We start from the raw sequence: 13822 nt of genomic DNA, 5'->3' as shown, positions 1-13822 counted from the left end.
ATTCCGCAATATTTTACTCCTCAAAAAATGCAACATGTTGCATTCGCCAGACACCGCCAAACGACGCATGCGTACGCATCCGCTTGCGAACGCATGCAAACGCATGTCCCTGCATACACCATGCTAAAGATATGTATGCATGACGCATGCGGATCATACACTGCACACAGAAACGCTAATGTGAACCCGGCCTAAGATTTTTTTAAGTAAGTACAGGACCCAAACCGATGTGGCTCAGAGTTTGAGAGAGAGAAGACCATGAGATCCTATCAAAAGCCTTTTCGGCATCAAGCGATAGGATCATTAAAGTTTTTTTTTTTGAGTGTGTGCATGATTAATAATATCTATTGTTTTCAAAGTGCTATCTCCTGCCTCTCTTCCTGGAACAAAACCCACCTGGACTGGTTGCGTTAAGTGAGGGTGGTGGGATTTAAGTCTGTTGGCCAAAAGCTTGGCATATAATTTTAATTCTACATTTAATAATGATATAGGCCTATAGCTACTACATGAGTTGGGGTCTTTCCCTGGTTTGGGAATGACTGCAATATGTGCCGTTGTGGAATGGGGAGGAAAGAAAGTAGACTCTGATATGGAATTAAATGATTGTAATAGTAACCGAGAACATTGTTCAAAAAAATACTTTATAGAATTCTGCTGTGAAACCATCAGGCCCTGGACTTTTATTTCTAGGGAGATCTCAGAGGCTTCTAGTTCTTGATGTGAAAAAGGATTTTCCAGGAATTTTACTCATTCATCCTCCAATTTTTTGGAAAGGGTTGATGTATTAATATAATTTCCTGTGTAGGGCAGATTTAGGCAAGTTATATAGCTTTGAATAATATGAATGGAAGACATCTGCAATTTCAGATGTGGTATGAACCAATTTATCTTGAGTATTCTTAATACAGGGCCTATTTGTTTGGGTCTTTTTAGCATTAAGAGCTTTAGCTAACCTTCTTCCCGGTTTGTTACCAAACTCGTAGAACCTACTTTGACCTAACTGAAATAAACATTTACATGAAGAATCGATTATTTTTTTAGCTTCTAATCTTAATCTTTGAGAAGATCTCTGAGGCTTGCAGTAGAGAGCGCCTTCTTACGAATCCACTCCAAATTAGTGACTCTCTGTAAGGCTAGTTTGATTGCCTGACCCCTATCTTTTTGATTCGGGACCCATGTTTGATAAATACCCCTCTAAGTACACACTTGAGGGCTTCCCATTTAATTGTGGGGGCTGTATCATCATTTCCATGATCAACAATAAAGTTAGATATGGAGGCTCGTATGTCCGAGGCACATAATGTATCTGATACTAACGACACATTGAGACGCCAAGACCCTGATGTTTTGGTAAGGGATGGTACTTTTAGTGAGCAATATACAGGGGCATGATCTGACCAAAGTATGTTACCAATACTAGAATCTGAAGACCAAGGTAAGGCATTTTGTTGGAGGAGGATATGGTCTAACCTACTATAAGAATCATGCGGATGAGAGTAAAAGCTATAATCCCTATCTGACGGGTGCTGGAGCCTCCAGATGTCATGAAGCTGCATTCGTAAAAAGGCTTTCCTGATACGCTTGATAACCGCATAGAGATGCGATCTGCTTTTAGAATTATCCAACACCGGGTCAAGGGTAACATTTAGGTCTCCACAAAATATTACGGCACCCTGGATTAAGGGAAGGTCATTGTCTACTATCTTATGAATGAAAATGGCTTGATCCTGATTAGGGGTTTGTACATTTGTGATTGAGAATAACTGGCCACTTATAACTAACACTAAGATAATATACCTCGCTTCCTTATCTACTACACAGTTGATGACTTGTTGTGTTAACGATTTGTGACTCCCTATAGCAACTCCTTTTCAGTGAGATTCAGAGTTATGAGCAAAATGTGTAAAGTTTGTGTCTAATTGTAGGAGCATGGTTCATCTTAACCCCCAAGGGTGGTTTGCATGTTAATGACCGGGTCGATTTTTACAATTATGACCAATGTCCCTTTGAGTTAATAACTCTGGAACGCTTCCATGGATCCTCGTGGTTCTGACATTTTTTTTTCTCGTGACATATTGTATTTCATGACAGTGGTAAAATTTTTGTTATGACTTACGTTTATTTGTGGAAAAAAAACGGAAATTTGTTGAAAATTTTGCAATTTTCCAACTTTGAATTTTCAAGCCCTTAAATCACAGAGATATGTCACACAAAACACTTAATAAGTAACATTTCCCACATGTCTACTTTACTTTACATCAGCACAATTTTGGAACCAATTTTTTTTTTGTTAGGAAGTTTTAAGGGTTAAAATTTGACCAGCAATGTGTGTGTATGTATGTATGTGTGTGTGTGTGTATATATATATATATATATATATATATATATATATATATATATATATATATATATATATATATATATATATATATATGTATATATATGTGTATATGTGTGTGTGTATGTATGTATGTATATTCTAACGCATCGGGTATTCTAGAATATGCATGTCCCTGTAATACATGGACAATGATGATTCCAGAATTCGCGGCAGACTGTGCCCGTCGCTGATTGGTCGAGGCAACCTTTATGACATCATCGTCGCCATGGCAACCATTATGCCTGGCGGCCTCGACCAATCAGAGACGCGGGATGTCTACGTCCTTTATGACATCATCGTCGCTGTGCCCGTTGCTGATTGGTCGAGGCCTGGCGGCCTCGACCAATCAGAGACGCGGGATTTCTACGTCGATGCTGTGCCGGTCCCTGATTGGTCGAGGCCGCCAATCAGAGAGCCGGGATTTCCAGGACAGACAGAAAAACCCTTAGACAATTATATATATATATACACACACACACACACACACACACACACACACACACACACACACACACATATATATATATATACACACACTAGATGGTGGCCCAATTCGAACGCATCGGGTATTCTAGAATATGCATGCCCACGTAGTATATTGCCCAGCCACGTAGTTTATTGCCCAGCCACGTATGTCACATGTTAAAAAATAAACATATACTCACCTTCCGAGGGCCCCTTGTAGTTCGGTCACATGACCGTGACGTGATGGCAGGTCCTTCTCCCATAACATCCTTGGCACCGGAACCTGCCGCTTGCATGGAGCGGTCACCAGAGTGTCGAGAAAGGTGAGTATATAACGATTTTTTATTTTTTTTATAATTTTTAACATTAGATGTTTTTACTATTGACGCTGCATAGGCAGCATCAATAGTAAAAACTTGGTCACACAGGGTTAATAGCGGCGGTAACGGAGTGAGTTACCCGCGGCATAACGCGGTCCGTTACCGCTGGCATTAACCCTGTGTGAGCGGTGACTGCGGGGAGTATGGAGCGGGTGCTGACTGCAGGGGAGAGACTAATCTGACTGTGACCATCGCTGATTGGTCGCGGCAGCCATGACAGGCAGCTGGCGAGACCAATCAGCGTCTTGGATTCCATGACAGACAGAGGCCGCGACCAATGAATATCCGTGGCAGAAAGAAGGACAGACAGAAGAACAGACAGAAAGACGGAAGTGACCCTTAGACAATTATATCTATACTAGATGGTGGCCCGATTCTAACGCATCGGGTATTCTAGAATATGCATGTCCACGTAGTATATTGCACAGCCCACATAGTATATTGCCTAGCCACATAGTATATTGCACAGCGACGGAGTATACACCACAGAGCCACGTAGTATAGAGAATTAAAAAAATAAATAAACATATACTCACCTTCCGAAGGCCCGTTGAAGTCCTGCTATACTCACCATCCGCCGCCTTTCGCGCTCCTCGCCACGCTCCCGGGACCGCTCCATTGCAAGCGGCAGCTTCCTGTCCCAGGGCTGGTGTGAGCAGGACCTATGATGACGTCGTGGTCACATGACCGTGACGTCACGGTAGGTCCTTGTCGCACACCCACGGCAGGTCCTTGTCGCACACCAGCCCTGGGAGCGGAAGCTGCCGCTTGCAATGGAGCGGTCCCGGGATCGTGGCGAGGAGCGCGAAAGGCGGTGGATGGTGAGTATAGCAGGTTTTTTTTATTATTATTTTTAACATGACATATATTTACTATTGATGCTGCATAGGCAGCATCAATAGTAAATAGTTGGGGACACACAGGGTTAATAGCAGTGGTAACGGAGTGCGTTACACCGCGGCCATTAACCCTGTGTGAGTGGAGGGGATTATGGAGCGGTCGCCGGGCAGTGAGTGTAGGGGACGGACTGTTACAGGCAGCTGCCGAGACCAATCAGCGAATGAATAACCGTGACAGAAGGACAGACAGACAGACCGAAGTGACCCTTATATATATATATATTCTATATACATAATTGTCTATATATATATATATATATATATATATATATATATATACCCTTTTAGAAACCGACCTTTGATTGTTTTGTAATAAGTGCTAGTGCTCCCTACCCTGATGTTTCTACCCCTTGTACGTGATGTTTTTGTTGTCTTATGTCTGGTTCATCCCCTGTAAAATCGAGTCTTTCATATTACATTTGCTGTATTTCTTAGTCATACATTTTTTTCTCTTCTGTATGGAAGATGATCTATGTTACGTTGAAAACTTCAAATAAAAAATTTTTGAAACTAAAAATAAAAATGAGACTTTTCTTTTTTCACACTGGCTGCTTTGGGCTGTTTTAGACTCATACTTTCTTTTAGAAATTTTTCATGTGGATTAGCAGTAATAGACTGCCCCTGACCCAGAACGCAATCTTTTGTATTGAAGCACCTAATGAGTGTGTGCAAAGGTTATTGTAAAACACAGGGATGTGAAATGACCTATTGTGAATGGTTGTGCTTGTATTCTCATCTGTTGTACCTGTTGTAATCCTGCCTGTGATGATAATGGGACTGCTGAAAAGTATCCTGTAAAGGACAGGAAGATACAATCCAAAAAGGTCCCAGTGTTCAGTGTGAGAACTGAGATTTCTATATGTTTTTTTTCTTTTTAATACGCATGTTGATATAAAAAATTTTCATATATTCAATTAAAAAAAAACAACAGGTTTTAAAGTAGGGCGTTTTATGATGATACATTCCCTTTTAGATATTTTATCTGCTATATTTTTGCTTCTCTGATTGTAGGCCAGTATCCCCTTCTCTGTTGTTGGTTCCAATCAGCTCATTGAGGCCAAAGGTAAAAAGGTTCGAGGTCGGCTGTATCCGTGGGGAGTGGTTGAAGTGGAAAACCCAGAACATAACGACTTCCTGAAATTAAGGACAATGCTAATGTAAGTGTTTTTTGTTCACTTCATAATCGCTTAAATGAATCCAGGCCCATGTATATGCAGTCTCTTTTAGGCTACTTTCACACATCAGGTTTTTTGTTTCAGACTAAATCCGGCGAATGTTGGAAAAACTGGATCCAGCGCAGATTGTGAAAAACTGATGGGACGGATCCGTTTTTTTGACGGATCCGGCTAGCCTATCTAGATTATTGGATAAAAAAAAATTGGAGCAGGCTTAGTTTTAAAAAAATGGATCAGGCCGCCAAATCCGCCATTTTCTGCATCTGGCTCCCATAGGCTTCCATTCTAGCAAACAGCCGGAAGCGCTGGATCCGGCGCTTCAGGCTTTTTCGCCGGAGACAAAAAAAACATTACAGTAGACGTTTTTTCCAGACGCCGGAATCGAGTGTACGCCAGATCCGGCATCAAACCGGAAGGAACGCTGGGCCATCTGGCGCAATCCGGTGCTAATACAAGTCAATGGGGGGGAAACCGGATCCGGTTTTTATTTTTTCCGGTTTTTCTCCCGAGAGCCGGATTTAGCCTGAAAAAAAAACCTGATGTGTGAAAGCAGCCTTACACCTCAATATTTTGGTCCGGATTTTGCATCAGTTTTTTTTTTTTTAGACCTAAGAGTGAGTGCAGAAGATGAAAAAAGGGTGCAAATCATCTTTTTACTTGGTGCAACCCAGTTAATCCAGTAGGGGACCTCTGCACCTTTCTACCAAAGCAGAGACCATACACCTTCAGTTCCCCTCCCCCACCATACACCTGATCACTCGACTTAGGCTACGTTCACATTAGCGTTTTGCGTGTTTGCGTCGGGCGACGCATGCGTCATGTGCCCCTATATTTAACATGGGGGACGCATGGACATGCGTTGTGCTGCGTTGTGCGACGCATGCGGTTTTTTTTTGCCGCAAGCGTTGGACGCAGAAAACGCATCAAGTTGCATTTTTCTTGCGTCCAAATTTCGGCAAAAAAGGTCGCATGCGTCGCAAAACTCAGCGTTTTTGCATGCGTTTTGGTGCGTTTTTATTTGCGTTGTGCGTTGCGTCGCCGACGCAGCAGCGCACAACGCAAATGTGAACGTAGCCTTAGTGCAGGATCCCAAGTAGGTAATTGCCAAACAACTCAAATTGCACATGTTGAAAGTCATTATCATTTATCCTCTTAATTCGCTGAAATCTGTGGAAGGAATATTGGCTAATCAGGTGATACATGTTAGATTGTTCGCCAGTCCTGCCAAGATCAGCAAATTTTAGCTCTCCTAAGTGTAATGATGCCTTAGGAATGAATTTGTGAACGGCAATTACAATTGTTCATTTTGCCTTTCTTCCCCGATAATTTTTCTTTTCTGTGCTTTATGTAAAAAATTGAAGTCTCTTGTGCCTGCATTTATCATCCCCTCTTCACCACCTGACCCAGCTGCTCCCTCCTTCCCCTCTCCCAGAGACTTTTGTATTGACTGACTCATGACTCATACAGGGGAAATTGACCTCCTTTTTCTACATGGAGCTTAGAAAGATTCAATTAGCCAATTTTTAATCACGTGATGTCATAGACCTAATGGAAAAGAGAAGAATTGGTTGGGTAGAAAGGCAAAATGAGCCATTGTAAGTACACAGTGAATGCTATATGATGATTAAGTGGACAAAAACTTTGAAGGGAGTGCTTCTTTAAAAACAATATATATATATATATCTCTCTATATATATATCTCTCTATATATATATATATATATATATATATATATATATATATATATATAATCTCTCTAAGGAAATACGGTCACTCTGTTTATTTTCCATTGCTTTTGTCATTCTGATGTGTTGCCGTCTTCTCCCTGCACAGCACCCACATGCAGGATCTGCAAGAGGTGACTCAGGACCTGCATTATGAGAACTTCCGCTCAGAAAGGCTGAAAAGAGGTGGTGCCAGGTACAATAATGCCATTGTCAGTGTGGTAGACATACGCTAACATGAAATGCTAAATTTTATTTTCTCATTTATGGGAAATTGTTAATACAATAACCAATATTAGTAGTTGGGGGATTTTGGGCAGTATCAAAATGGCCAGTGTACGCTTCATATAGTGGGGTCTATTGAGAAGACCAGTACTGTAAATGTAGCCTGACGTAATGTATGAGGAATCTGAGGATGTGGATGAAAATCTTAAAGGGGTTGTCCTCCTTGTCTTAAGATAGGTCATCAATATCAGATCAGTGTTGTCTGATGCCAACACCCCTACATATGAGCTCTTCCCATATCCCTGCCCATTAGTGCACAGAATATGGAACAGGAGCACCACAGCTCCACACACTCTGTAGTGGTCATTCTCGGGAACTGCAGCTTGGCTCCCATTGAAGTAAATGAAAGCTGGGCCACCGCACTGTACGAGTCTGTGGTGTTCCTGACAACCCCCTTTTAAAGTGTTTGTCCTATAATTTTTGTTCAGGAGCACATTGCTCTCCTGCCTTCCTATTTGCTGGTGGTGTACTTCTGAGGATTGACAGTTTGGACCAGCAGCATTGTTAAAGAAGCTGGCCACTACTTGGACAACTCCTTGTCGTACCCCTCGCTTGGCCTCCATAAAATAATAAAGCTTAAACCCGCCTGCCATGCTGGTGCCGTTCCCCCAGTGCCAGCACTCGCTCTCCCTGTCCTGTTGAGGTGACATGGGCACTCTCCCCGCCTTCTGTCGAATTGAGCAGGAAGAGGAAGTCCGAGATCAGCTGCAGCCAAAACTTCCTCTTCATGTTCGATTTTTCCAAAGCCGGAGACTGTGACGCCATTCCTGATTGGGCGCTGGCGTCACGTACCACAATAATCACAAGGGGGTACCCTGGGGAGAGGGAGTGTTGCCACTGCGGCAACGGTGCAGGCACGGGAGGTGAGTATAAGCTTTATTAACATTTATTATTTGTTTTTATTTATCAAACATTTTGATCAAGAAGGGGTTGTCCTAGTAGTGGACAACCCTTTTAAGACCGCTGACCCTAACTCTGCATTCCTCATTGCTGCAAGCTTTTCCTCTGCAGCATTGGATGAGCGAGTAGGCGTTAAATCTGGCAGTGTCCACTAATCCGGCCAGCTTCAGTGCAGTGATTGTAAGAGCCTGTAGAAAAGACTTGCAAGAGCAGCACTCCTTGCCTAGAGGTACAGCCATCTTGGATAGACTGCAACAGTGGCCGGTAACCTAGGCAATGAGCAGTAAACTGTGTAAAAAAAAAAAAAAAAAAAAAAAAACTTGACCACTTTGTGGATTTTTAGTAAGTGGTAATTCGCAACGTTTGTGATTTTACCCTTTTATGAAGATGACCGCACCCCTTTCAACTAGTGGAATTGGTTATTAGCTGAATTATTGATCTCTATCACATATGGATGCTCTCGCAGACGATATTTACAGTGCTTCTAACTTCATTTCAGCAAAGTTGAGAATGTGGAAGCATCAAAGGACCAGATACTGCTGGAGAAGGAGGCAGAGGTGAGTGACGTACAGAGATGACCTTCTCCATGTCTGAAACTGAGTCCGAACACATCAGGTAGAACTTGGATGATTGCTGTGCAAACATTTGGCTCTGATGAAGTCTCGTTCTGCTGATGCAACCATGCAAGTGTTAGATAATAATGGCCATTACTATTGTTCATGTGGTCATTTTTGTGTAATTACACCTGTGCCCGATGACTGACCTATTGCGGGAAGTGACAGATGTTAGACGGCCGTTAATATGTGGATGACCCCATAGGTTGTTGAGCTTTTGTTGATCATTGGGGGAAAAAAATGAAACCTGGTTTACTTCCTCTTATACCATGACGATCAGACTTTGGTCAGCAGAATTTGAAGCAAGGATCACTAAGCTATGAATTGCCTACTTTGGACACACCATACGAAGAGGGCAATCACAGGAGAAGGGACATCGTGGTCAGATGAATAGAAGGAACAAGATGGAGTGGAAGACCAACAACCCGATAGCTTGATATTCTCAAGATAACAGTGGAGAAGACCTTGGTGGACTTAGCTAGGCTTCACAAGATCGATCATCCTACTGAGTGTTCATCCATCAAGTCGCTAGAGCTCGAGATTGAGCTGAAGACCGTTAATAATAATTATAAGTTAAGCTTGCTTTTCATTGAAATAGTTCATATCCATCACCTTTGGCCTAATGTGTATGGCTGCTTTTATTTCTACTGTAACTGGTCAGTCATTGAGGTGTCTGCAAAAAATTCTTTTTTTGCTGGTTGGATTTGTCTTTGACCAAATCCATACAAAAGCAAATGATGTTGGGTTTTTTTTTTGTCGGGGGTAAAACATAGTTATTTACCTGTTCTTTTTCTTCCAGCTTCGACGCATGCAGGAAATGATTGCGAGAATGCAGGCTCAAATGCAGATCCAGAGGCAGGGAGGAGAAGAACATGTGTAGTGGTAAAGCGCCATCTCTCTAGGTTTTACAGCTGCTTTCTGTTCACATAATCAACTTGTGAAGTAATTATTTTTCTCTTTACAGGTCTGCACTCACCGTACAAAACAAGAGAGTTACTCGTGCCTTTTGTATAGTACACTTTATTGCCATGTATTACACACACTTTTTTCATTATTATTATTTTTCTATATTTCATGGATTTTTGTGACAATAGAATAGAAACCATTTATATTCTCTTATGAGTCTTGTTGATGAAACGTATTGGGGAACTGTTACATTATCTAACTATCCACTGTTACATGTAGTAGAAACCTGAACGGATCCTTCAGTGCTTTGCATGGATATACACATGCTCACCGTACGTACTCTTTCCTCTGTCACCTCCAGTATTCTCACTCATGGTAAGCCCCCTCATACGTTTGAGAACTTTATTTTGACATTTTAATTAAATTAATTACTCAGACTACTGGGTAATTAGATCTACATTCTAGTAGTACTTAAGATCTCACTTCAAGTAAAAAGGAACATATCACTATAAATATCCTTTTATATGTGTACTCCAGAAATGTGAAACCATAGGGATACTACTGGTCTGAAACCTGTAACTTCCCAGCTGTTTAAACTATCACCCAGCACAATCAGAGCAGGCTTAGAGGTTATATTTCTTGACCGCTTGAGAGTTGGCAGCACCACTACCTCTTATCTCCAGACCTGTAGTCATTGGGGCATATTTACTAAACCTGTGGGTTTTTAGACAGCATAAACTTGGAATAGACCGTCCTCAAATGCACCAAATCTTTCACAGGGGATTATGCTTTTTGATAAATTTGGTGCATCCCTCTTTAGACCCTTAAAGTTGAGCTTCTACTATCTATGGTCCCAATTCAGCATTTGCATTTTTTTATGTACCTTTTCTTTCTTTTTGATTTGAGGTATTCGTTGCCATTTTTTGTGCCAATTCTTTCATGAACCGTGTACAGTTTTTTTATATTTGCTGCAAAGCCAAAAATGGTCTTTTTGTTCTACCTTGAACTGCTTTTGCAACTTTTTAGAGCGCAAATATTTCTTCCAAATACTGGCATACTAAAAAAAATACATCGGCTGGGGTCTGGAGTGGAGTTGCCCCAAATTTTGTGACTTTTTAAAAAGTCATAATTGATACATCAGGTGACAACATCTGGAGTTGATAACTGGGATGGATCCTGATAAAGAGAGGACATTGCCTAATTTTTTGGCTGCTGGCAAGAATAAATGTATAAGTAAACCTAAGATACAGATGTAGACTAGCTTTTAAGGTTTATAGGATCTGCAGGCAGACAATTGGTGTATAACATTTCTTGGGGAAATTAATAACATCAGATTGAAAAAAAAAAAAAATCCATCCTGTCTTGCTGAAGGGTGTCTGTCGATCTTTAGTTAGACATTATTCCGGTGACACATCCTGCTGAACATGGCCGGGCTGGCCAACATCAGTCTCATACCTATAGCCAACGTGGTGCTACATTGGTGAACCATTTTTCAATGTGAAAATCCTCAGCACTGACATTTCATAGACTATCTGTGCTGTGGTTGATTTAGCCATCAGCAGTAGCATTTCCTAGGTATGTTCTGTGGTGAAAGCACATGCAGACTATGCAAGTTACATATCAGCAGGTAAAATTAAATGTTTTTGTTATACTAAAACTGAGATTTCAAATCTTACAACTTCACGCAACCAGGCTCCAATTCCAGTGTTTGCTTACGGTTTGGCTCAGCCAGGTGTGCATGTTAACGCAATGTAGGTTAGTACAATGGCACCAGAATGCACAGAAGGCTCCTTAGATACATTACAATGTATATGACCTGCTTCAACACTTTCTTTTGACCTATAACACACATTGCATATCGAAGTGTGACAGCGAACACACTGCGCACTGTGAGGATTCCCCGGTGGCAGCGCTGGGAGCAGGCGGTCATGTGACAGCAACTATATGATTTGCATACATGCGGCCACATTCTGACTAGACGTGTCCAGCCTCACTCAATACACTTACATCGAGTTAGGCCACGTCTAGTCGGGATGTGGTCGCATGTATGCAAATCACATGCTTTTAGTCATGCTCCTGCCATCGGAGAATACTTGCAGTGCATGCGATGTGAGGATTCACAAGTCTGCAATCACGTAGTGTGACTGCAGACTTGTAGCCTAAGGCCGGGCAGCCCCTTTAACTTTTACAATATGTGCCATATAATTCTGCGGTTTTGTATGCTCACGTTAACCGTGGATGTCATAACAAGCCATCGCTATACTGTGAATGTCTGAATAGCCTACTTTTGACAAGAAAACCCTAGAGTATTTTCTTGATGTGTATGAACTGTGCAATTAGCATGTACATTAGGGCTCATTTAGATATTCTTGTTTCCTATGTGTTCTATCTGAGGATTTCATTCCTAGAACACTTACCCATTGTAATCTGTGGGTTCATATGGCAGAGTCTCCAGACTCCACGGTAAACATGCCAAGCGTGCATGATTACTTCTATAGGTAGGCAGTGCCTTATCTCCCAAGAGAACAAAGGATTAAGCATGCTGGAAATCTACATGATCCTTGTTTCTTCTGTGGTTGGGAGGCCTTCATAAAAGTAGGGCTGACCATACATTTTTTTGGCCCAAGCATTCATGTGAGAGGGGATTTGGTCATATCTCACTAAAGGAGAAAAAAAAAGGATCAGGCATGTTGAAATCCAACCAATCACTAATGAACTGAGAAGGCGTAATAACTTTGTGCGCAGAAACTGCTTCATTTTACAGGTTGCTAGTTTAGTTTTCTACCACTGATCCAACATCTCATAGGACTCACATTTATTGTTGAATGTTTTCTTCTGTGCCTCTGGTCATTTTTGCAATGTTTTAGGTATTTACATTGTAAATGTTTTTTACTTTCATATACACTTCAACAAAATGTTTCACTTTTAATATTTGAAAATGTGAAATAAAGCTACTTTGAAGGGGTGTGTTTGCTATTTAGTCACTGCCATGTTGTCCCACAACTGCTGGATGTGCAATGTTAACCTGTTAATGCTACTCTTAATTAAGGCCTCTTAATTTGCATATGAATTAAGTTATTTTCTCAGGCACAGTACCAGTAACTGGTATGATTCTAGTATGGCTGTTATAGGGGCTAAACTATATAGCTCATTTAAAATGCATTTTGATAGTGATGGACTCCCTTCAGAGCCAGACTGGGACAAAAAAGCCGCCCTGCCACACAAACACTCCCCACCCCTGATCAGTGAATTTTGCTATACTTTGTCGTGCCCCTCTTCATTCATCTTACGCTATGTGCACACGTTGCGGATTTTGCTGCGGATCCGCAGTGAATTGGCCACAGCGGATTCGCAGCAGTTTTCCATGAGTTTACAGTGCCAGGTAAACCTATGGAAAACAAAATCCGCAGTGCACATGCTGCGGAAATACTGCGTTGTTTATTCCACAGCATGTCAATTCTTTGTGCGGATTCTGCAGCGGTTTACACCTGCTACATAATAGGAATACGCAGGTGTGAAACCGCAGGTGGAATCCACACAAAAACCGCCGTAAATCCGCAGTGCGGATCTACCAAAATCAGTGTGGAAAAATCTGCACACCTTTCCGCAACGTGTGCACATACCCTTAAAGGAGTTTTCTCCTTCGCCTCATTGGGGGACACAGACCGTGGGTATATGCTGCTGCCACTAGGAGGCTGACACTAAGTGATACAAAGAAAGTTCGCTCCTCCCCTGCAGTATATACCCTCCTGCTGGCTCTCAGCTAACCAGTTCATGCTTAGTGTCTGTAGGAGGCACATGGGCCTGGTTCAGACCCCAACGTTTTTATTTTATTTTTTACTTTTCTGTATATTTTTAATTAACAGAGTGAAGGGGGCGACTGTTCCTTTCAAGGTTCCGATCTCCCCCAAACCATCAACAGGCGAGCACGGTGAGTGTACCTGGGCCCCTAGAGTCCATTCACCCTGTGGGTCCCAGATGCCCCAGTCTGACCCTGCATGGACCGATCCTACCGACTATGGCAAATGTAAACTCCACGAGAGCGATAGTCATGACCGAGTTGCTGTCCGGTTAAAGGGAACCGGTCACCCCCA

General features: G+C 41.9%; 1 protein-coding gene across 2 annotated transcripts in view; it reads left to right on the top strand.

Moving 5' to 3' along the window:
- Positions 1–11065, top strand: part of SEPTIN2 (septin 2) — a 78811-nt gene extending 67746 nt beyond the window's left edge. For both annotated transcript variants that reach the window (XM_069727716.1, XM_069727717.1), the window contains exons 9-13: positions 5136–5281; positions 7133–7219; positions 8708–8765; positions 9622–9704; positions 9787–11065. In XM_069727716.1, coding sequence (XP_069583817.1) covers positions 5136–5281; positions 7133–7219; positions 8708–8765; positions 9622–9702 — 372 coding nt within the window. In that variant the 3' untranslated portion in view covers positions 9703–9704; positions 9787–11065. The remainder of the gene's footprint in view (positions 1–5135; positions 5282–7132; positions 7220–8707; positions 8766–9621; positions 9705–9786) is intronic.
- Positions 11066–13822: the final 2757 nt, after the last annotated feature.

Source organism: Ranitomeya imitator, chromosome 5 (genome assembly GCF_032444005.1).
Source record: "Ranitomeya imitator isolate aRanImi1 chromosome 5, aRanImi1.pri, whole genome shotgun sequence".
NCBI lineage: Eukaryota > Metazoa > Chordata > Amphibia > Anura > Dendrobatidae > Ranitomeya > Ranitomeya imitator.
This window is presented reverse-complemented; position numbering and strand designations above follow the sequence as displayed.